The sequence below is a fragment of the Filicampus tigris genome, chromosome 15 (assembly GCF_054856515.1).
Source record: "Filicampus tigris isolate MCC_2025a chromosome 15, RoL_Ftig_1.0, whole genome shotgun sequence".
Classification (NCBI taxonomy): domain Eukaryota; kingdom Metazoa; phylum Chordata; class Actinopteri; order Syngnathiformes; family Syngnathidae; genus Filicampus; species Filicampus tigris.
In genome coordinates, this window is record NC_141231.1 from 332,501 (window position 1) to 357,962 (window position 25,462).

The window sequence follows — 25,462 nt, forward strand, 5'->3', positions numbered from 1 at the left end:
AGGAGGCGGTTCTGCTGGCACCAGTCCACAAAACCCTGAGTAAGTTCTCTGTACTCCCGATCATCTCCGCCTGTGATGAGGACAATCGCTGAGTCGTCAGAGAACTTCTGCAGGTGACAGGTATGGGTGTTGTAGTTGAAATCCGAGGTGTAGAGGGTGAACAGGAAGGGAGCCAAGACAGTTCCCTGTGGGGCCCCCGTGCTACAGAGGAGCACGTCAGACACACAGTCCTGTGTTCTCACATACTGTGGCCGGTTTGTGAGGTAATCCTGGATCCATGTGTTGAGGTGGTGGGCCACCCCCGCCCGCTCCAGCTTGTCTCCCAGTAGGGTGGGCTGGATGGTGTTGAAAGCACTGGAGAAATCAAAGAACATGATCCTCAAAGTGCTCCCCGCCTTCTCCAGGTTGGAGAGTGAAGTGTGGAGGAGGTAGATGATGGCATCATCCACACTGATGCCAGGCTGATATGCGAACTGGAGTGGGTCCATTGAGGAGCTCACCAGGGGGCGCAGGTGGGCAAGGACCAGTCCCTCCAGGGTCTTCATCAGGTGAGACGTCAGCGCCACTGGTCTGGGGTCTTCATCAGGTGAGACGTCAGCGCCACTGGTCTGAAGCTGTTGAGCTCCTTCGGGTGGGGGGTCTTTGGCACCGGGATCAGGCAGGATGTTTTCCACAGCTGGGGGACTTTGCCCAGCTTCAGGCTCAGGTTGAACATGTGCTGGACAATTCCACACAGCTGGTCTGCTCAGGATTTGAGGAGCTGGGGGCTGATCCCATCTTGACCCGCTGCCTTCCTCGCCTTCGTCTTCTTCAGCTGATTCTTGACCTGAGATGTTGTGAAGGCCAAGGCTGGCCAGGAGGGAGTGGTGGCTATCTGGTGTAGCTGGGAGCTGGAGACTGTGGAGAAAAGGGGGGAGGGGGTGACACACCCAGCAGGAGGAGTAGGTGGAGGCTGCAGCAGGAGAGACTGAGTGGGGGCAGGCATCTGATCAAACCTATTGAAAAAGAGGTTCAGCTCATTGGCCCACTGCATTTGCCCACTGCAGGTCCCCCCCAGTCCGGGTCTTGGGTTGTCCGTGGCCTGAGATGGTCTTCAGGCCCCTCCTGACTCCCCTGGCATTATTCTGCAGCAGCTGCTCCTCCATCCTCTTCCTGTAGGACCTTTTCCCCTCTCTGATCCTCCTCCTCAGCTGGCGCTGCACAGTCTTCCGCTCCTCTTTGTTGCCTGACGCAATAGCCCTCCTCTCCTCCTTCAGGAGAGCATTTATGTCTGGTGTGATCCAGGGTTTGTTGTTGGAGAAACACCTTACTGTCCTGGTGGGTATGGTGTTCTCCATGCAGAAATTTATATAGTCTGTAACAGTGTCCGTTAGACTACTAATGTCTTCCCCGTGAGCATATAAATAAATTCCTGGGATTGAATGGCTGAACTGTGAAAAGACAAGTAAATTTGTCAATGGCAGTGAATGAGTTAATGCATTGCAGCTTGCGCACATTGAATTATTTCTACGCTTGTATTTATTATATTTTATGTTATCTTCACAAGTCTTGTGAATTACTGGCTTACCTGGGATCTTGTGGATTGGATTTCGTGCCATGTCATGTGGAAATGTGTTGGTACAACAAAAAAAAGACCTTGGATCTTTGTATCCTTAAAATTTGAGGAAATGAAAATTCCTTAAAGTGGAAGTCAACCCAAACATATTTTTTCTGACAAATATTTTCTTTGCAGGTCCACTCGTTGAAACAAGGCAATATGATAAATGAAAACGTACTGATAATTACACCACAGTTGCTCAGGGCTAAGATAACAACCAATCACGGCTCACCTCTTTTCTGAAGCTGAGCTATGATTGGTCGTTAGCTGAGCCCTGAGGGTGTGTGATGTCATTTTCAGTCGACAGAAGTGACAAAATGGCTGTTCCTAGAGATGGCTAAAAATGGGCGCATTTTGTTGCTTAACTCCATCCATCCTCTATCTACACCGCTTATCCTCACAAGGGTTGTGGGAGTGCTGGAGCCTATCCCAGCTGTCTTTGGGCAGTAGACGGGGGACACCCTGAATTGGTTGCCAGCCAATCGCAGGGCACACAGAGACAAACAAACAACCGCACTCACAATCACACCTAGGGGCAATTTAGAGAGTCCAATCAACTTACCATGCATGTTTTTTGGATTGTGGGAGGAAACCGGAGTACCCGGAGAAAACCCACGCAGGCACGGGGAGAACATGCAAACTCCACACAGTGAGGCCGGAGCCGGGATCGAACCCATGACCTCTGAAGTGTGAGGTGGACATGCTGTTGCTTAACTCATATTCTACAAACACAATATTAATCAGAATGCTGTGTTTCAAGTAGTGGGCCTACATAGAACATATTCTTAAACAATATGTTTGGGTTGACTACGCTTTAAAACCTTGAAAACTGAACTTTAAGTATAACTTAATAAATATAATTAAATATTAGCCTCTCCAAAAGTACAGCAACATATGTGGACATTGATTGAATCACAAGTGTGTTCACAGAACAAATTAAACTCCAGTCAAGGTACCACTGTTTAATCGAGTCTTCTTGTATTGGGAACGCCCTGAATCATATTCATTTTATTGTTATTTAATTTGATATTTAATTTATATATTAAAGATATAGAAATATCCCTAATCTTCCCTTGCCTATCCATTTTAGAAATGCTGCTCAAGGTTTTTCTTTAATCCCCGTGGACAGTCTGAAAGTAACCATGAAGGAAATTCTTCAGAAAGCACTCAAGAAGAGGAAAGGATCACAGAAAGGATCAGGTAATGAAACCAGATGAAATCCAACCAGCAATAATGAAACTATGTTTGTTGTTGTCATTGTACTTGGTGTTGTTCTTGTCATTGACATTGTTATATGTATGTCCCCCTTTAATCCTCCAGGTACACATCCGACAGTTACACATTTTTACCACACTCAGCACTATGTAAATCAGGGGTCTCGAACTCCGGTCCTCGAGGGCTGCTTTTCTGCATGTTTTAGAGGTTTCCTCCTGCAACACACCTGATTCAAATGATTAGGATTGGTGTGTTGCAGGTGGGAAACTTTTAAAACAGGGGTCACCACCCTTGTTGAGTCTGAGAACTATTTCTTGGGTGTACTGATTATTGTGAAGGGTTACCAGTTTCATTCACATTTCTGAAATCACACATTTGCTCAAATTACTTAGGTCATTCGTGTTATCTGGCTATAATTAATGATTCATTTGTGACATTGAACAGTTTAAAGAGTTCTTACAATAATCCATAACCAGATAAATATCTTTAGCAACAATATTTATTTTAATCCCTGCCAGTGTACATTTTCAAATGATCAATTTCACAGTCACCATGTTCCACTAGTGAGCTTTTTTTTTTCTGATCAGGTTTGCGGGCTGCTCAAGTGGTCCTTAGGGGCTACCAGGTGCTCGTGGTCACCATATTGGTGCCCCCTGTTCTAAAACATACAGGAAAACGTCCCTCGAGGACCTGCGTTTGAGACCCGTGATGTAAATGGTGTATGGACAAAGTTGAAAAGGGGGCACATCAAAAAAAAAATTGTAAATATGAGGTGTGCACAATATGCAGGTTGGCCAGATCTACCTCATATTTTCTCGGAATAGTGACTAGGCCTAAGTTTGTGGTTTTTCGCAAAAACTGTTGCTCTGGCAACATGTAGTTTGCCAGTAAAACAATGCTGATTTTGAGGGTCTAAACATGCATGAAAACTCATGAAACTTTGCACACACATCAGGCCTGGCAACGGCATCAGTGTTATTAGGTTATTGTATGATTTAAAAAAAAAATGGCTCAACAACGCCCCTTTAACTTTTTAGCAAAGCACAGTGGCAGAGCTAGACTTTTTTCCTTGGGTTGCCCAGGGGGTGTCTAAGACTTAGACCGTGGATAGTTTGGGTCCTGGTGATGATGCTCCAACCTGGTGATGATGGGCTGTGCTGTATTGTGCATTCTCTCTCCGGACTAGTCCCTGGAAGGGAGCTGCCATCTTTGTCTTCTGTGTCCTCCCTCAATGGAACTCCATTGTATAAAAATATTAGTGTAAGCAAAATAAACATATAACCACCATTAAAAAACAACACATATCAGTAACCAACACTTCAAAATATAAAAAAAAAGGGTTCCTACACGTTTAAAATTTCCAGACCCTAATTCTCAGACTTCTCAGAAATCTTTTTGTGACCTTTGAGTAATAAGATGTGTATCATATGAATAGATTATGAAATTCATCATGCAAATCATTTGTTATAATTATTCTGAATTTGTAAGCATTGAATATTGTATTTAGTCTCTCACTAAATTATTTCCAGGAGATTTTAGATAGGTGGTGTATGAAAATAATTAATCCAAACACCTTAAGATGACCCAGATAACTATTAAGATAAATATACCCCCATACAATTGTTACCATTTTCCATACTACTATAGATATGGAAATATAGAAAATCAAGTTCCTTACTTTCCATACTAGCGTAGGAACCCTCTAACTTAAATTTACTACTGAAGTGAGCATGTGACTGCTTCTATGCTCTGCTTCTATGGGCTGTGTGTATCAGATTCTTTCTCCTCCTTACTCGTCCCCGTATGGGAGCTGCTAGCAGACCTGAATTCTGGCTGTCTGCCTGCCTCCTTCATGTTTTCCTGACTTGATTCTCTTTAAAAAGAGATCATAAATCTTCTCCCCTTGCCTTTCCATTTTCAACTGACCCTATGAAAAAATAAGACATTATTTTCCGTTTCCGGCGCTGCGCAAGTGGCAGCCCGCTACAGCAGCTCCGGCTCACCGGTGAGCTTTTTCGTTTGTTTTTGTACCTTACTATTACTCTACCTCATACCTTTTTCACATAGTTGATAGTCGTTAACTTGCGTAGCAATGGACACCCAAACTGCGGTATTCTTGCTGCTGCTGGTGGCTATTTTTTACGCGATCGTGTCCGGCGACTTGGCTCGGAGCTGCGCCCCCATTGTTTACAGCCGGAATCAGCTGTTGGCACTCCGTGCTAACCCCGCGCCGGCTCCCGGGGCGAGACCCGATATCCCCCGTGAGCTGAGGAGGAAGAGACGGGGATCTCGTGCGGGGGTTAAATGCCGGGAAAGGAGGAGACGATACCATCCCGTCCTCCCGTCTTATCATGGGGAATGTTAGATCTCTCCTCAACAAGATGGACGAGCTAGCGGCGCTTACCCGACATGAGAGGGACTTCCGGGAGGCTAGCCTGATGCTATTCACGGAGTCGTGGCTAACAGCACTAATGCCGAACGCGGTCGTAGAATTGGACGGCTTCCAAATCATACGCGCGGACAGGACGCTGGAGAGTGGTAAGAGGAAAGGAGAAGGGCTGGCTGTGTTTGTGAACGATAGATGGTGTAATCCTGGGCACATCACGATTAAGTAGCGGCTTTGCAGCAGGGATATTGAGCTGCTAGCTGTTGGCATGAGGCCATTCTACAACCCGCAAGAGTTTAGTCATGTGATCGAGGTGACCGTCTACGTCCCCCCCGCTGCCAACGGCGACAGAGCCTGTGATGTCTTGACTGCAGCCGTGAGCAGGCTACAAACACAGCACCCAAATGCCCTTCTACTCATCTCTGGTGACTTCAATCATGCCTCCCCTTCCTCCTCTCTGCCTTCATTCACACAGCATGTCACCTTCCACACCAGAGACAATAAAACACTGGACCTTTTCTATGCCAACACCAAGGAGGCATACACATCACTGCCCCTCCCCCCGCTGGGCAAAGCTGATCACAACCTTGTGGCTCTCCAGCCTGTGTACAAACCTCTGGTCCGCAGGCAGCCAGCTGTGACCCGCACGGTTCAGAGATGGTCTGGAGAGGCCGAGGAGGCCTTAAAGGACTGCTTCAGCACAACTGTGTGGGAAGTATTCAGCAATGCTCACGGGGAAGACATTAGTAGTCTAATGGACACTGTTTCAGACTATATAAATTTCTGCATGGAGAACACCATACCCACTTGGACAGTAAGGTGTTTCTCCAACAACAAACCCTGGATCACACCAGACATAAAAGCTCTCCTGAAGGAGAAGAAGAGGGCTTTTGCGTCAGGCAACAAAGAGGAGCGGAGGATTGTGCAGCGCCAGCTGAGGAAGAGGATCAGAGAGGGGAAATGGTCCTACAGGAAGAAGATGGAGGAGCAGCTGCTGCAGAATAATACCAGGGGAGTCTAGAGGGGCCTGAAGACCATCTCAGGCCACAGACAACCCAAGACCTGGACTGGGGGCGACCTGCAGTGGGCAAATGAGCTGAACCTCTTTTTCAATAGGTTCGATCAGATGCCTGCCCCCACTCAGTCTCTCCTGCTGCAGCCTCCACCTACTCCTCCTGCTGGGTGTGTCACCCCCTCCCCTCTTTTCTCCACAGTCCACAGTCTCCAGCTCCCAGCTACACCAGACAGCCACCACTCCCTCCTGCCCAGCCTTGGCCTTCACAACATCTCAGGTGAAGAACCAGCTGAAGAAGATGAAGGCGAGGAAGGCAGCGGGTCCAGATGGCATCAGCACCCAGCTCCTCAAATCCTGCGCAGACCAGCTGTGTGGAATTGTCCAGCACATGTTCAACCTGAGCCTGAAGCTGGGCAAAGTCCCCCAGCTGTGAAAAACATCCTGCCTGATCCCGGTGCCAAAGACCCCCCACCCGAAGGAGCTCAACAGCTTCAGACCAGTGGCGCTGACGTCTCACCTGATGAAGACCCTATTTATTTTTATCCAATGCTGTTCCTTACATTTCACTGCAGCACTGCAGCACTGTCACTTACTTTGAGTATTTTTCCTCTGTACTATGTACAGGCTAAAATGAGTGTTCCTTCATACTTTTTATGTAGATGTATGTTTGTGTGTATATACACATTGTTACTGTGTATATTTACATAGGTTTGATCCTGAATGTTTACCTACTGTACTTTACTTTATCAACTACTGTACAGGAGGCACTTAGCAGTCGGCGCCGCGATTTCAATCCTCTGGGGTGGCACCTGGGCGGTCCAATCAGATTTCAGGGGGGTCCGGTGCTACCCCGGCCTCCCCTCTGGCTCCGCCAGTGGCGAAGCAGCCCTGGTTGTACATGTCACCAAGATCTAGCAAACGTTAGAGGCACATGTAAAAGATGTTTTTCTCCTCGATAGTTAACCAGGTCAACCACCTCAAATTTGTTTGGAAGAGCTTTTAGGCATTCATCATGTCGCAACACAAAATTTTGGAATTTTCACGAAAAGCTGTTGCCTGGCAACGCTGTATTTGCCAAGAAAGCAACACTACTTTTGAGTGTGTAAACATGCACGAAGCTTTGCAAACACATCAGGCCTGGCAAGAGCAGCTATATTTTATTAGGTTATTTTGTGATTTTGGAAAAAAAAAAAAAAAATCAACCATTCCCCATACAGATATTTTGTTAAACAGCCCTGGTTGTTACGTGTGATGTTACTTGTTTGAAATAACATCAATGATCAGACAGACAACAACATCATTAATAGCGATCCGTTTTACCCTACCATACGTACATGTAACTGGTCTGCTGTCCACTGACTGTAGTCTCAAACCTTCACCAACAGAGGGTGCTAACATACTATGAAACACCCGTGAAATCCAGATTCATACGTGTCACGTGTCAAGATTTAGCAAAAGTTGGAGGCACATGTAAGAGCCTAAGACCTACAAAACGTCTCTGAAGCCCTACTCAAAAGGAAGTCGGACATTTTTTTAACTTTCCTTTCAAATTTTGCCTAATTTTCTGCCTTTTATAGAGGTCATATTTTATCAAAATAGCTTTTAATCTGATGTAAGTCCAATGTGCCAGTATCCCAATGTGGCAGTACCCCAAGGCTGCGAGGGCCCTTCATAGCTGCTCGCACCTCTAGTTAGTTATTGTAATTGTTTGAATTATCATGAAAACATATATGAATATGAAATGAAAACAATAAAACGTTTTTAAACTGAGAGCTATTATTCCACTGCCCTTTACTGATGTTTTCAGTTTTTGTTTGGTACTGTCTCAGTATTGTACTTTTGAAGGTATTGTACTGAAGTAAAAATGTTGGTGTTGTGACAACTCTAGACTGTTATGTTTTCACCAGGCAATCAATAATCGAGGTTAACTGTCATCCTATAACAGGGCCTCTGTATCGTTTGGAGAAGCAAACAGACCCAAATGTTGCAGTAGACCTAGATTCCACACTTGAAAACCAGAGCACTCTTGAGTTCTGCCTTGTCAGAGAAAACAGTAAGTCTTTCCAATATCTTTATTATTTTATTTCTACTACGACTTGATAGCAGAGTTGGGCATTTTACTATAAATTGACATCTGACATTCGTCATCCGTCAGCAGCGTGCGTACCACTTAGTCGTCCGTCATTCACCTCTTTTTCCCGGGGAAAAAAAATAGTACTCGTCTACAGGCTGGTCCGCCTCTAATTTTAAACGGGCTTCCATCAACGATTTCGACTAAACTTTCACTTTATATTTCACCAGAAGATGGTAGCAGGCCCAGGGCTGAGCTCATGGTGCGTGCGAATATACGTTCTGAGCACGCTCTCCCTTTCCAAACACGCCACTCTCAGAGTCGTGTTTGGCGTAAGAGTGATTGCCAAGAGACTGTGGCTGTCTTCAAGGATTTGAATATCATGAGGCACTAACCGGACCAAACATGCAAACTATGACAAGATGACTGGGAACAAATGCCATGATAAATTAAAGTAACTGGAAGCTGGTCCATACATTTTCACCGCACCAAATCTGCCCCTCTTGCAAAAGGTTTGGACAATCCTGGCTAGGGCTGGGTGATATGACGATATTAGATCGTTAATGACTTTAACATATTAACGATCTCATAAAGCCGAAAGATCGTTTGGTCGTCTACAGCACAGGATAAAAATTGGCACTATCAAATTAAAACCTGTTCAGAAAGCTTAGCTGGCTTCCATCCATCCATTATCTCCCGCTTATCCGACGTCGGATCGCGGAGGCAGCAGCTTCAGCAGGGAAAACCCAGACTTCCCTCTCCCCAGCAACATCTTCCAGCTCTTCCGGAGGGATCCCAAGGCGTTCCCAGGCAAGCCGGGAGACATAGTCTCTCTAGCGTGTTCTGGGTCGCCCTCGGGGTCTCCTGCCGGTGGGACATGCCCGGAACACCTCACCAGGGAGGCGTCCAGGAGGCATGCTAGTTAGATGCCCGAGCCACCTCAACTGGCTCCCCTCAACGTGGAGGAGCAGCAGCTCGACTCTGAGTCCCTACCGGATGGCCGAACTTCTCACCCTATCTCTAAGGGAGAGCCCGGACACCCTGCGAAGGAAACCCGTTTCGGCCGCTTGCATCCGAGATCTTGTTCTTTCGGTCATGACCCACAGCTCATGACCATAGGTGAGAGTAGGAACGTAGATCGACCGGTCAATTGAGAGCTTCGCCTTTCCGCTGAGCTCCTTCTTCACCACGACAGACCGATACAGGGTCCGCATCACAGCAGACGCTGCACCGATCCGCCTGTCGATCTCCCGTTTCATCTTACCCTCACTCGTGAACAAGACCTCAAGATACTTGAACTCCTCCACTTGGGGCAGAATCCCATCCCCGACCCGCAGAGGGCACGCCACCCTTTTCCGACTGAGGACCATGGTCTCAGATTTGGAGGTGCTGATTTTCATTCCGACCGTTTCACACTCGACTGCAAACCGCTCCGGCGAGAGTTGGAGATCGCGGCTTGAAGAAGCTAACAGTACCACATCATCTGCAAAAAGCAGAGATGCAATACTGAAGACACCAAACCGGACCCCCTCGACACCTTGGCTGCGCCTAGAAATTCTGTCCATTAAAGTTATGAACAGAATCGGTGACAAAGGGCAGCCTTGGCGGAGTCCAACCTTCACTGGAAACGAATCCGACTTACTGCCGGCAATGCGGACCAAACTCCGACATCGGTGGTGCAGGGACCGGAAGCACCCCCACAGAACTCCCCGAAGGACACAGTCGAGTGCCTTCTCCAAGTCCACAAAACACATGTAGACTGGTTGGGCGAACTCCCATGCACCCTCGAGGACCCTGCTGAGGGTGTAGAGCTGGTCCACTGTTCAACGGCCGGGACGAAAACCACATTGCTCCTCCTGAATCCGAGATTCGACCTTCCGACGGACCCTCCTCTCCAGCACCCCTGAATAGACCTTACCGGGGAGGCTGAGGAGTGTGATCCCTCTGCTTAGCTGGCTTAAAATGTCGGTTTTTGTTTTTATACATTTTAAATATGTTGTATATGTTTAACATGAGGAAGATGGTCAAAAATGTGCAAATTAGTCTAAAAAAATCCCATGAAAAAAAACAAAGAATCATGATAAAATCATGATCGTGATTTTATTCTTAAAAAATCGTGTTATAATATTTTTGCCATATCGCCCACCAATAACCCCGGCCTAGCTAATCTATTTTATCTGTCTAATTCATCGACTATATTTTATCTGTATTATCCATCTTATCTATCTAATCTATCATTTCATTCTCCAGGTTCCAGAGGTGAGGAGAGCTCAGAGGAAGACCCACCCATTGACATCACTTCAGTCCAAGATATGCTGAGCAGCCATCACTATAAATCATTCAAGATTAATATGATACACAAGCTGCGTTTCACAACAGATGTTCAACTAGGTATGTATTCTGTCCTGCAGGCTGATCTGTACAGAGGGAATATGTTTATCAGAGCTGGGCATTTTACGACAAATTGAGCGTCCGTCAAGTATTTGCCAACTGCCAAAAGAAAGTAAAGATGAAGGAGAAGCAGTAGCCCTGCATTACTGCCGGTGGCCACCTTCTTTAGCTTCCTAAAAAAGGTGACAGTAATGCTCCAAAAGTATTTGCCAACCGCCAGAAGAAATGGGAGAAGAATTAGTAGTACACATCACAACTAATACATGTACAGTGCCTTGAAAAAGTATTCACCCCCCTTGACATTTTTTGTTTTGTTGCCTCACAGCCTGGAATTAAAATTGATTGTTTGAGGGTTTGCATCATTTAATTTACAGAACATGCCCACAACTTTGAAGACGTGATAATTTTTTTATTGTGAAGCAAACAACAAATAGGACAAAATAACAGAAAACATCATTGTGCATAAGTATTCACCCCACCCCCCCAATGCCAGTACTTTGTAGAGCCATCTTTTGCGGCAATCACAGCTGCATGTCGTTTTTGAGAAGTCTCGATGAGTTTACCGCATCTTGCCACTGGGATTTTTACCCATTCTTCAAGGGAAAACTGCTCCAGCCTCTTCAAGTTTGATGATTTTCACTGGTGAACAGCATTCTTTAAGTCTGACCACAGATTCTCAATTGGATTGAGGTCTGGACATTGACTAGGGCAGTCCAAAACATTTATGTTTCCCCATAAGCCACTCAAGTGTTGCTTTAGCAGTATGCTTGGGATCATTGTACTGCTGGAAGGTGAACCTCCGTCCTAGTCCCAAATCAGTGACAGACTTATGCAGGTTTTGCTCAAGAATATCCCTGTATTTAGCACCATCCACTTTCCCAGGTCCTGCTGCTGAAAAACATCCCCACAGCATGATGCTGCCACCACCATGTTTCACTGTGGGGACGGTGTTCTTGAGGTGATGAGATGTGTTGGGTGTGCACTAGACATAGCATTTTCCTTAATGGCCCAAAAGTTCAATTTTAGTCTCATCTGACCAGTGCACCTTCCTCCATACATTTTGAGAGTCTCCCATGTGCCTTTGAGCAAAGTCAAAACATGCCTTCTTATTTTCAGATGAAAGTAAAGGCTTTCTTTTGGCCACCCATCCATCAAGCCATGTCTGTGGAGGGTACGGCTGATTGTGGCCCTATAGACAGATACTCCAGCCTGTGCTGTTGAACTCTGCTGCTCCTCCGGTGTTACCTTTGGTCTCTGGGCTGCCTCTCCGATTAATGCCCTCCTTTCCTGGTCTGTGAGTTTTGGTGGGCGGCCCTCTCTTGGCAGGTTTGTTATGGTGCCATGTTGTTTGCATCTGATGATGATGGCTTTGATGGTGCTCCTGGGGATCATCAACGATTTGGATATTTTTTTATAACCCAACCCAGACTTGTACTTCTCAACAACTTTGTCTCTGACTTGTTTGGGGAATTCTTTGGTCTTCATAGTGGCGTTTGATTAGCGGTGCCTTTTCATTAGGCGTTGCAGCCTCTGGTGCCTTTCAGAAGAGGTGTATATTTACTGACAGATCATGTGATACTTAAGATTGCACACAAGTAGACTTTGTTTCACTATTTACGTGACTTCTGAAGGTAATTGGTTGAACCAGATTATTTCAGTGGCTTCATAACAAAGGGGGTCAATACATAATTTTCATTTTTTCTTTTTTTAAATGTATTTTTTTATATATATATTTCTTATTTCACTTCAAAGCGTATACTATTTTGTGCAGATCCATCAAATAAAATTCTGATTTAAATATCAGTTAAATTAGAGGTTGTAATGTAACATATTAGGCAACAGGCCAAGGGGGGTGAATACTTTTTCAAGGCACTGTATATGATGTATCGGTAGTTTAGCATGCGGCTTCCTTACGCCACAACAAGGATTCACAGCACCAAAAGGCGCAATAACCACCCAGGATTCTACCTTTGGCCACAATGTGACACGGGATTCCAGTTAGGGTAGGAAGTTTTAAACTAAAAAGAAAAATGTTTCCGTAGTTAGAAGCAGAAGTTTTGTCCAACCAGAACTCTTTCACTGCTGTCAATGCAGGGAACCTTTAGAAATTCACTCTGACGTCCTAATGTCTTAATGTCCTTAACGTCCGGATGTCCTACACGTCTCTGAGGGTGTGTATATTCAGAGAGGCAGAGCGCTTCCACGCCTCATCATTTCTGTACGCAGCCTATGTTTTCATATCGTGTATGTTTTTCAAATCAGCTTTTGCTTCAACTCTGCATCTGGTTCACTGGGATTAAGCACTTCTTTTTTGGGCACTGAAAAAACAAAGGGCAAATTAGACCAACGCTCTGAGTATCCGAACGGTCAGAGTGAAGCAGTACGCTAAGTGAGCATATTTCCGAACTAAGGGTGGGAATCTATGGGTACCTCACGATTCGATCCGATTCAAAGGCCCACGATTCGATCCGATACTGATTCCTACGATTCGATTATATTCCGATGCATCACTACAATGGCTTACATTTTATAGTTAAACAATTGCATAACTCAAGGAAGAGTAAGGATTTATAGTTCACTCTTGGACTTGTTTAAATGTGTCAACACACATTTCAAAAAGTGCCAATGGCAATATTTGTTATAACGAATGTCTGTAACTTCTCCTATAACAAAAAAATTATCAAAACATATTTAAACTTAATCTGATTTAGCGTACCCTGTATTTTAACACTTTAAATGCAATATGCATCATCTGATTGACATTACTGTGTAACTTAGCAATGAACGCTGCTTTTATTTAACCTAATGTAGCACCCGGTGTTGTATATTTTCTTTCTTTTAAATGATATTGCAATTCGCCCTGCGATTGGCTGGCAACCAGTTCAGGGTATGCCCCGCCTTCTACCCGAAGAGAGCACCCCCGCGACCCTCGTGAGGATAAAGCGGTTTAGATAATGGATGGATGGATGATATTTCAATTGGTGACCTTTATTTCACATGTAGTTTATGTTGGACGTGATATTGTGCATTACAGCAGAGGGCAGTGTTGAACATTGTGTGAAAAATTACTGTTGGCTAAGTGAACCAGAGAACAAGAATGTCCCTGGGCGGACAAAAATAAAAGAGGACGAGACTGAAGAAGGCGGCACGGTGGTCGACTGGTTAGCACGTCCGCCTCACAGTTCAGAGGTCGTGGGTTCGATCCCGGCTCCGGCCTCCCTGTGTGGAGTTTGCATGTTCTCCCCGTGCCTGCGTGGGTTTTCTCCGGGCACTCCGGTTTCCTCCCACATTCCAAAAAACATGCATGGTAAGTTGATTGGATACTCTAAATTGCCCCTAGGTGTGATTGTGAGTGCGGATGTTTGTCTCTGTGTGCCCTGCGATTGGCTGGCAACCAGTTCAGGGTGTCCCCCGCCTACTGCCCAAAGACAGCTGGGATAGGCTCCAGCACTCCCACAACCCTTGTGAGGATAAGCGGTGTAGATAGAGGATGGATGGAGTTAAGCAACAAAATGCGCCCATTTTTAGCCATCTCTAGGAACAGCCATTTTGTCACTTCTGTCGACTGAAAATGACATCAACATTAAGCCCTGAGAAATTGCCATCAAACTGAACAGCTTTATTATTCAAAATATAAAGCAGCATATTTTGTAACAATAAATAACAGACTTTAAACTCATATTCTAGGTTTTTGCGTGAGGAAAGAAGTAATTTACATGCTCTGCGGGAATTTTATATACAGCGTCACTGTGCAACGGGGCTGCGAAAGGCCCTTCCTCCCACAACCGATTCGGGCGCAAATCTAATGCAATGTACTCTGCAATGGATTTGGTAATCATTCTTACTCTTTCGGAGTTTGGTGGGAGAGTTGCGAGAGCACCTGACAGAGTAAGTCGGCTGTTATCATCTCTGACGGTTCACAGCACTCAACTCTGGGCAGTAACGTGTCATCTTTGTTGGGTTCCCGAAATATTTTTTATCAACGTCTCACACTAAATGTCTCCAAACCGATGCTTTTAACAAGGATTGCGTCGCTCATGTGAGGTTTTGTTTGTCCCGCCATCTTGTCACGTATGCCTGGGCACAGATGTCTGACGTACAAACGCACGTAATCGCTTGCACGTGTTTTTTTTTTTTAATTTTATGCTTTAAACATCGATTATGAATAACTCTGAATCGATGCAGAATCGTTTTAATAAAACGAACGATGCCACCCCTATTCCACCAATTCTGGCCTCCCTTCACAGGCTCCCAGTGCATTTTAGGGTTCAATTTAAGATTCTCTTATTTGTCTATGTCATTAAATGGCCTGGCCCCGGCATACCTCTCTGAGCTCCTCCACTCCTACGCACCTTTCCGCAGCCTCAGGTCTGCAGATCAGGCGCTGCTCGAGGTGCCGAGGACCAAGAGGAGCCTCAGAGGGTATCGAGCCTTTTCAACTGCTGGTCCTTCCCTCTGGAATGACCTCCCATTGGTTGTTAGGAAAGCCCCCTGTCTCTCCATTTTTAAAACCCGGTTGAAGACACATTCCTTTTCTCGGGCTTTTGATCAGACCTGACATTTTCGTCTCTTTTCCAGTGTCAATTGTATATAGTGTTTTATGTCAATTCATTGGCTTCATTATTTATATTTTATTTATATCCATATATTATCTATGTCTATATTTATTAATACATGTATCACAGCCTTCTATTGTTTTTGTTCTATTTATTGTATTGTTTGTAAAGTGCTTTGTTACAGCTCTAGCTGTTATGAAATGCGCTATATAAATAAAATTGTATTGTATTCCGAATGCACCGATGATTAGGAAAAGGGGATGGTAGATGTGAGTTCGAAGCTCTACAGTTCTTGGTCTTGGTTTTTGTTAAATAAATTCCCCCCAAAAATGTGACTTCTACTCCGGAGTGACATATTTTTTTTTTTTTTTTTTTTTTTTTTTTTTTTTATGTGACATAACTTTTGTAATCCGAAAAATAAGATATGTGGGAGAAAACAGCCACCGGTTGGACAGGTTTATGCCTTTTACAATTGAACAGAGTCTTTACAGTATACTGTATGTACGTTATAACATTAACCCGGGCAATATCTGTGTCATGTCATCTTCCACACCGCTTATCCTGTACAGGGTCGCGGGGAGTTGCTGGAGCCTATCCCAGACAATGGGCGAAAGGCAGACTACACCCCGAACTGGTCGCCAGCCAGTCGCAGGGGACACACATACACCGTCACTGAGCGGGAACCGATCCCACGCTGCCCGCACACAACTCAGGCGTGTGTACCACTACACCATCGGTGAATCTTGACAATAATCAATTATCATAATCAATATTTTTTTGATAGTAAGAATAAGAATAAGAAGGCCTGTATTGATCCCACATCATTGTTTATTTTAAAATTAGGGCTGTCAAACGATTAAAAATTTGAATCGGGTTCATAACACCTTAAGAAATAATTTATGTTAATTAATCGGAATTCAAACTATCTCCAAAATGTGCCATGTTTTTCTGTAAACATACTGTTCATATGTAATGTATTTTTTCATTACAACAAATTTATACTTTATACTCCCGCGGGCAACAAGCGTCCACAGTGATGCTCACTGTGCACTTCTGAATGGGATTATGCATTCTGCGCATGCGTTAAATGTGTCAAATATTTTGACACGATCAATTACAAAATTTAATTACCGCCCGATAACGAGCTAAATTTGACAGCACTAATTGAAATAGATCAAATTTTCTAAATCCTCAAAATTTGAACTTCTCAACAGTAAATATTCACTCTTTTCTGTATGTCTGACAAAGGAGGCAGACCGATTATCTTTGTCTTGAATCAAAATAAAACCTTTGCTTTGACTTTGGAAAACACTGATCAACAGGTTACTGACAAAACCAGTAACTGCATCATATTGAGTTTGTTTGTGCATTTTCTACACTTTCAGTTTGAAATAATGTCCTGTTTTTGAATAAAGGGATAGAAATTAAAAACGAGTTTTTTCTTCAATCAGATTCATTGATTTATAGACAAAATAACTGTCAGACAATCGTTAGTTGCAGCCTTTGTATAGCATTCTCAGCGTATCAGTAGCAAGCAGAAGTGTGTGTGTTGTGTTCATGACAATGTACATCAGAGATCTTGAATGAATAACGAGGATGACAGTCACTATTGTAAAAAGGCCACAAAACAATGCGAGCCCATGACTAACGTGCCATCTGAAGAGTCAGAGTTGCTCACGATGCATATATATTGCTCAATACATTAGTGTTTTGATCTCAAAAACCATTCGTAAATATTGTTTTTGCTTTTTTTTGTCGTAGGAAGTCACTCTTCAGATTTTCGATGCGTCTCTAAAGCAAAAAGTATTAGAGCCAAAGTTACTCTTCTGCTTATGTTTTTCATAAAAGCTTATTTTCTCACATTTTGGGGGGAAACTTCTGTATTTTGGAAAACCTGTTCTGCTACTGTTTACTAAAGAACAGAAAACAGTAGAAGCAAACTTTTTATTTCACGCCAAAGAACATATTCTTCCCTTTGGTAGATTTGGTGTGGATATATAATCATAAAGCACGATGTTCTGTGGTTCTTGAAAAATCTGTCAGGCTACTCTGAAAATAGCTGGCAGTGGATGAGTTCATTTTAAGTTTTGTATTTAGTATTTTTTTGTTATTTTTTTACCATTTTGGATTTGCAAATAGTACTTTCAAAGTGCTGATTTGATATTTCATCAAAATGTTTCAGTGCTTCTGGATTAATGATAATAATGTTCATACTCTTTAACTGCATGATTATCCTTGGTTTATATCATCCATAAGGTATCAGTTAAGTCTTTTGGAACACAAACTGATTATTTCATACAATTTATACTGTATCCCTTAGTATCTTATGGAGCCTGAAGTTGACAGTGGTATGTCAATAGTGATTACAACAGGTAAATAACTATGTGCATTGATATAGGGGCTACATACAGTAATAGATACTCTAAAAAAAAATTGAAACGCCAATTGTTGACTTTGCTTTCAGGGATTTCCGGAGAAAAAGTAGAGATTGACCCTGTCACCAATCAGAAGGCCAGCACTAAGTTCTGGATTCGGCAGAAACCAATTTCTATCGATTCGGACCATCTATGTGCCTGTGACCTTGTTGAAGAAAGAAGCCCCAGTAAGTGCAATGTATAGTAGTACAGTAATCCTCCCCTTGCTTTCCGGACCACTCCTGCGATAAGTGAAAAGCGCAATATAGAATTAACCTATATAAATACTCCCTAGGCATATTGTTATTTACTTTTTTTTAATGTAGTGAATTTTTATTACAATATCACATTTTCAAAAGAATTTGTGAATGTTGTTAGGAGCATGTGAAAAATGTAATACCGTAGTACATTTTAGTGTGATTATAATAGAGCTCTGAAGTTAGAGCCTTGTACAGCCTTTCCCTTTTCATAGAAATTAAGAAGCCAGACACTGCTTATTACATTGATTATCTTATTATCAACAAGTGTGATCACTGCTGAAGGTGGACATTGGTGAGCAATAATATTGTAGCCTTTGATAAACAGTTGTTGCTCACCATTACTCTGGGAATGTTGCAGGGTCATTTCTAAACAATATGGAGTTCATCATTCCAGGGAAAAGTATTCAAAAGCATTCAAGCTATAGCACAGGCTCAAGTCCTTCTAATGGTCGTTTTAAAACCACACAAACCAAATGTGTGGCTTGTTTCTAACTGTTTTGCTGTGATTTTTACTAGCCAAAACCAGGTTGATTTAAAAATAAATAAATAAATAAAATAAAAATACTGATCTTCCTTTCTTTGCCTCTTACAGACCATGCCATATTCAAGATCACTTATATGAGCAACCATGACTACAAACCTCTCTACTTTGAGTCAGATTCTACCACAGTTAATGAAATAGTTCTAAAGGTGAGTTTAGACTGACGTTGGTGGTCTGATCCTGGCTAACGGAGCTGGCTCTAAGGACATGGAATGTCATCTCACTGGCTGGGAAGGAGCCCGAGCTGGTGTGCGAGGTTGACAGGTTTCGACTCGATAAAGTCAAGCTCACCTCGACACATGGCACCAGTCTTCTTGAGAGGGGCTTCTCTGGATTTGCCCACGGAGAGAGGCACCGAGCATGTGCCTATACGTTGGGGGTTCACCCTGGTGGACAAGAGTGTAACCTGCCTCCCTCGGGTGGGGGGACTGGTCTTGGCTGTTGTTTGTGCCTATGCAACTAAACAGCAGTTCAGAGTACCCACCTTTCCTGGAGTCCTTCTAGAGTGTGCTTGAGAGCGCTCCTCTGGGGACTTCCTCATTCTGTTAGGGGACTCGGTGAGACCTCGGTGTCGTTGGGAGGAATGACGATCAGAACATGAGCTTTGTTCTGTTATTGGACTTCTGTGCTTTTAATGTATTGTCTATGACGAACACTGTGTCCAGACATATGGATGGCCACCAGACATGGGCCAGTATTAGGCTAGGTTCACACCGCAGGCAAATGCGACCCAGATCTAATTTTTTTGCCCATGTGTGACCTGTATCTGATTTTTTTTGAGTCTCAATGGCTCAATTCCGATTTTTTCAAATGCGACCTGGGTCGCTTTCATATGTGGTCCTAGATCGGGTACGTATCCGATCTTTTCCAATGCGTTCGCGGTCTGAACGGCCAGGTCGCATATATTCGACATTTACGTCATCCGGAGCCCAAGATGCACGCGCAGGCGGAGGGAAAGTACTGGCAGCAGGGGGATCGAATCTGCAAAGTTGTTTTGAGTTTCACTATTAACTTAATATTTTACTTTAATTTAATCCCTCTTGAAACATGAAGCATAAACATGTATGGCGATCATAGTAATTCAGCCACGTCTCGGATTCATTTTTTACGCACGGTTAGGATGTGACGTCATCGTTAGTGATGTGTCCATGAAATGAGATATTAAAGCCTCGCCTCATAATTCCCCCCAAATACTGTATTTATTTCTACCTGCTACCTAATCGCTTGACTGTATAAATGCCCTGACACGCTGGAACACATTTACTTCCGCAAACGCACCGTCGGGTGTGACGTCGTCTCTTCTTCTGCGCATGTGGCCCACTTTGACGACGCATGTGTTCATACAGCAGACAAGACCGAGGTCGCATTTATAATGTAATATAAACGCTTACACAAAAAAAATCCGATTTTTTCAAAAAATCCGAATTGAGCATGAAGACCTGCAGTGTGAACCTAGCCTTAGATTCTGAGGGGATTAACCCATTTAGGCCAGGAGTGCATAACCACATTTCTACCACTAAGGCCAGGAGCGCTGTCACGTGTTTCTACCTTTACAGCCGGGAAAGGTTAAACATCATATTCTTTTTTTTTTTTTTAACCAATTCTCGTCTCTTCGCCAATGAAATGCATCAGAATATACACGTGATAGTGTCATGAGCCCGTTTGGGATGTCCCAGAATTTTTTGGGAGCAGTATTAATTAAAAATAGTGCTTCTCTTCCACTGACACTTTCTTTTTACATTTTTGATTCAAAAAGTAAATAATAATAAACTCAGGCCTGTGTGAAAGCCATATTTCTAAGCTCTCAATTTGGGGGGGACGGGTATTATGATTCTATCTGCTATAGTGCCTGAGATATCAATTATTTTGTAGGTGTTGAATTCCCGGGAATATTAAAAACATGTTTTAGAGGGTGATTCTAAAGTCGCCCATAGGTTTTGCCACTGGAATTCATACGCACATTCCTTCTCTTGTCCATTTCAACCTGTGCAAATATAAAAGTGGTCTGCACAGTATTTTGGATGCTTCTGTGGTTATTATTATAACAGTGGTCCATGTAGCATTTACATTTGAGCATAGGTTTGCCTGCAAGCCACCTCTTCCAAGTCTTGTTCTGCTTGTTTGGTGCGCACAAAACATGCAGACAGTGTTCAAACTTGACTAAACAAGAGGTTTTTTTTCTGCAGTGTGTGAACGCACCCAATCCCTTATGAATTGTTGTGAAGTGATTAATTTCATTTTCATGAAATTCTATTTCTCAACAGGTGAACTACATCCTTGAGTCACGAGCAAGCACCACACGGGCTGATTATTTTGCCCAGAAGCAGAGGAAACTCAGCCGCCGAACAAGTTTCAGTTTCCAGAAGGACAAGAAAACTGTCCAGTAGAGGGACTACATTTATCCAGCTATTATTTTGTCAGGAAATCTGTAGTTGGACACACAAAGAGCTGACAGAGACAGAAATGCTCAGAATAAACTCATCAACAACCGCAGACAAGAGAGTGGAAAGCATGGGACTACGTTCTGCCTATACATAGTATGCTTGAGTTCCCTCTGCTTGCATTGTTTTTCCCTGCGCACTTTGGCTTCACCCCTCTCAGTCCCAAAACATAACGTGTTTTACTACTTTCACTATTTTAAAAGTGAATGCAGGTTTGCCAGCTCTGCTTTATTGGGCAGCTATCCTCAGGTGTGATAAGGTGCAGCCCCATTGACTCTGAACAGGATTAGCGGTTTGGAAAATGGATGGATTGAGTCAAATGTAACAGGCCACAAAATAGTAATATACAAGTTTTCTAGATTGTTTCTAGAGGGTGGAAATAGCTCATCTGGTAGCACTTGTGCTTTGGAGCCAGAGGGACACAATCCTGCTAGGAATAAAATGAGAAAATGGCCACTAGAGCTGCAGCACTTTTTGTGTGTCCTTTCATTCTGACTTCTCACCTTGAATGCCTGCATGTACCGTATTTGATCTGTTTCTGTGTAGTGTGCAACACACACAAAAATATACAGTAGTTGTTTTTCCCCCTCATGGGTTTATAATGAGTTTAAAAAAAATTCAAAAGAAAAATTTAAATTAGAAGCCGTCCACCCATGGCATTTTTAACCATTTTTTTTACAACCTATAGAATTTTTAACCAGGAAAAATTAAGACATTAAAAAATTATTTCAATCATGGTCTGGCCAAGACAGGCAGCAGCACAGTGAAAAAAAAAGACAATCCACTGCCATACTAAATGGAAAACATGGAGTAAACAATTTCACACATTTCTGTCAGAATTTGATCATAATCATCCATCCATCCATCCATTATCTGTACCGCTTCTCCTCACAAGGGTCGCGGGGCGTGCTGGAGCCTATCCCAGCTGTCTTTGGGCAGTAGGCGGGGGACACCCTGAATTGGTTGCCAGCCAATCGCAGGGCACACAGAGACAAACATCCGCACTCACAATCACACCTAGGGGCAATTTAGAGAGTCCAATCAACTTACCATGCATGTTTTTGGAATGTGGGAGGAAACCGGAGTACCCGGAGGAAACCCACGCAGGCACGGGGAGAACATGCAAACTCCACACAGGGAGGCCGGAGCCGGGATCGAACCCACGACCTCTGAACTGTGAGGCGGACGTGCTAACCAGTCGACCACCGTGCCGCCGATCATAATCATAAAAGCACAAAATCAGACAGGACATCGACAAATTGATGTCTCTGCCTCCCAGTTATCCAACAATGTCATGAAGGCATTGAGTGAGACCAAATTAAAATTTTAAGTTTGAGCCTTATTGTAAATGGTTACTTAAAAAGACCAGCAAATGCCTTAAAGCGGAAGTCAACCCAAACATATTTTTTTCAAGAATATGTTCCCAGCAGGCCCACTAGTTGAAACATGGCATTCTAATTAACTTTGCATTTGTGGAATATAAATTAAGCAGCAAAATGCACTCGTTTTTAGCCATCTTTGATAAATGGCATTTTTCCAAATTAATGTCGGACCCTCGGAACAGACAGGGTTTCACCGCAAAATGCTGAACTCTTCTGTACATGCGACAAAAAAATTATACGTTCAGATTTTTAATGAAAATTGTCATGTCCTGAAGATATTAGTATGAATACACAGTGGGTACAGAAAGCATTTAGACCCCTTGAAAATGTTTACTTTCTGTGCCATTGCAGCCATTTGCCAAAACCCAAAAAGTTAATTTCATTTATCTTTCATGTACAGTCTTGACAGAAATGCAGAATTTTTTGCTAATTTATGAAAAAGAAAAAATGAAATATTATATGGTCATAAGTATTCAGACCCTTTGCAACATCCTTCATATTTAACTCACATGCTGGCCATTTCTTCTGATCCTCCTTGAGATGGTTCTGCTCCTTTTTTGGAGTCCAGCTGTGTTTAATTAAACTGATTGGACTTGATTAGGAAAGGTCTATATAAGATCTTACAGCTCACAACTCAGAGAAAATGAGAGTCATGAGGTCGAAGGAACTGTCCAAGGAGGATCAAAGACAGAATGGTGGCAGGGCACAGATCTGGCCAAGGATACAAAACAATTTCTGCGGCACTCAAGGTTCCTAAGAGCACAGTGGCTTCCATAATTCTCAAATGGAAGAAGTTTGGGACAACCACAACTCCCTGAGCACTTGTGGGAGAAGAGCCTCGGTGAGAGAGGTAAAGAAGAACCCAAAGATCACTCTGGCTGAGCTCCAGAGATGCAGTAGGGAGGGTGAGAGAAAGTTACACGAACTCAAATATCACTGCAGCCCTCCACCAGTCTTGATGGCAGAGTGGCCCGACAGAAGCCTCTCCTCAGTGCAAGATACATGAAACCCTGCATATGTAAAGTTTGCCAAAAAGATAAGATAAGATAAGATAAGAATGCCTTTATTGATCCCACAGTGGGGAAATTTTCATTGTTACAGTAGCAAAGATATAGGTCACACAGGGGCGGCGGCATAATGTGGCCATTAATGTATAACATTGACGGCAAACATTTAGAATCAAACCTATGTAGATATACGCAGTAACATGTGTATATACACATGTGTATACACACCAACCTACATCTACATAAAAAATATGAGGAACACTCATTTCGGCCTGTACATAGTGCAGAGGAAAAAATACTCTAAGTGACAGTGCTGCAGTGCTGTAGTGAAATGTAAGGAACAGCATTGGATAAAAATAAAACTAGACTAACAGTAGTGGGGAATGTTGAGTATTGCACGGTATTACAGTAGTGGGGAATATTGGGTATTGCACGATATGAGCTCAGGTGCAGGACTGCACAATTGCACTAATGACCGCCAGTTTGTAGAGACTACACAATGTTCTTGTTAAAGAGTCTGACAGCAGCAGGCAAGAAGGAACGGCGGAATCTCTCCTTTGCACAGCGAGGGTGTAACAGTCTGTCACTGAAGGTGCTGTGGAGTGCTGTTAGGGTGCCCTGGAGGGGGTGGTCCGGGTTGCCCAGCATTGATGACAGCTTGGCCAACATCCTCCTGTCCCCCACCGAGTCCACAGAGTCCAGGGAGCAGCCCAGGACAGAGCCGGCCCTCTTGACCAGTTTGTCCAGCCGCTTCTTGTCCCGGGCCGAGACGCCGCCTGCCCAGGTGACCACTCCCTGGAAGATGACCGATGCAACCACCGAGTCATAAAAGTTCCTGAGGAGTGTCCCCTGACCCCAAAAGACCTCAGTCTCCTGAGTAGGAAGAGTCTGCTCTGACTCTTCCTATAGAGGGCGTCTGTGTTGTCGCACCAGTCCAGTTTATTGTTCAGATGAACACCCAGGTACTTGTAAGTTGAGACTCTCTCAACATCTGTTCCCCGGATGTTCACTGGTGCAGGTGAAGAGTGCTGGCGCCTACCGAAATCCACCACCATTTCTTTGGATTTCCCCGCATTGATCAGGAGGCGGTTCTGCTGGCACCAGTCCACAAAACCCTGAGTAAGTTCTCTGTACTCCCGATCATCTCCGCCTGTGATGAGGCCGACAATCGCAGAGTCGTCAGAGAACTTCTGCAGGTGACAGGTAGGGGTGTTGTAGTTGAAGTCCGAAGTGTAGAGGGTGAACAGGAAGGGAGCCAAGACAGTTCCCTGTGGGGCCCCCGTGCTGCAGAGGAGCACGTCAGACACACAGTCCTGTGTCCTCACATACTGTGGCCGGTTTGTGAGGTAGTCCTGGATCCATGTGGTGAGGTGGTGCGCCACCCCCGCCCGCTCCAGCTTGTCTCCCAGTAGGGTGGGCTGGATGGTGTTGAAAGCACTGGAGAAATCAAAGAACATGATCCTCACAGTGCTCCCCGCCTTCTCCAGGTGGGAGAGTGAAGTGTGGAGGAGGTAGATGATGGCATCATCCACACTGATGCCAGGCTGGTATGCGAACTGGAGTGGGTCCATTGAGGAGCTCACCAGGGGGCGCAGGTGGACAAGGACCAGTCTCTCCAGGGTCTTCATCAGGTGAGACGTCAGCGCCACCGGTCTGAAGCTGTTGAGCTCCTTCGGGTGGGGGGTCTTTGGCACCGGGACCAGGCAGGATGTTTTCCATAGCTGGGGGACCCTGCCCAGCTTCAGGCTCAGGTTGAACATGTGCTGGACAATTCCACACAGCTGGTCTGCGCAGGATTTGAGGAGCTGGGGGCTGATGCCATCTGGACCCGCTGCCTTCCTCGCCTTCATCTTCTTCAGCTGGTTCCTCACCTGAGATGTTGTGAAGGCCAAGGCTGGACAGGAAGGAGTGGTGGCTATCTGGTGTAGCTGGGAGCTGGAGACTGTGGAGAAAAGAGGGGAGGGGGTGACACGCCCAGCAGGAGGAGTAGGTGGAGACTACAGCAGGAGAGACTGAGTGGAGGCAGGCATCTGATCGAACCTATTGAAAAAGAGATTTAGCTCATTTGCCCACTGCAGGTCCCCCCCAGTCCGGGTCTTGGGTTGTCCGTGGCCTGAGATGGTCTTCAGGCCCCTCCAGACTCCCCTGGCGTTATTCTGCAGCAGCTGCTCCTCCATCCTCTTCTT

General features: G+C 44.3%; 1 protein-coding gene across 8 annotated transcripts in view; it reads left to right on the plus strand.

Annotated features, from left to right (window-relative positions):
- Window positions 1-21,357, plus strand: part of mapkap1 (MAPK associated protein 1) — a 70,250-nt gene extending 48,893 nt beyond the window's left edge. For all 8 annotated transcript variants that reach the window (XM_086052823.1, XM_086052829.1, XM_086052824.1 and 5 more), the window contains 6 exons: window positions 2,688-2,797; window positions 8,159-8,266; window positions 10,535-10,675; window positions 17,696-17,833; window positions 18,498-18,595; window positions 20,711-21,357. In XM_086052823.1, the coding sequence (XP_085908949.1) occupies window positions 2,688-2,797; window positions 8,159-8,266; window positions 10,535-10,675; window positions 17,696-17,833; window positions 18,498-18,595; window positions 20,711-20,833 (718 nt within the window). In that variant the 3' untranslated portion in view covers window positions 20,834-21,357. The remainder of the gene's footprint in view (window positions 1-2,687; window positions 2,798-8,158; window positions 8,267-10,534; window positions 10,676-17,695; window positions 17,834-18,497; window positions 18,596-20,710) is intronic.
- Window positions 21,358-25,462: the final 4,105 nt, after the last annotated feature.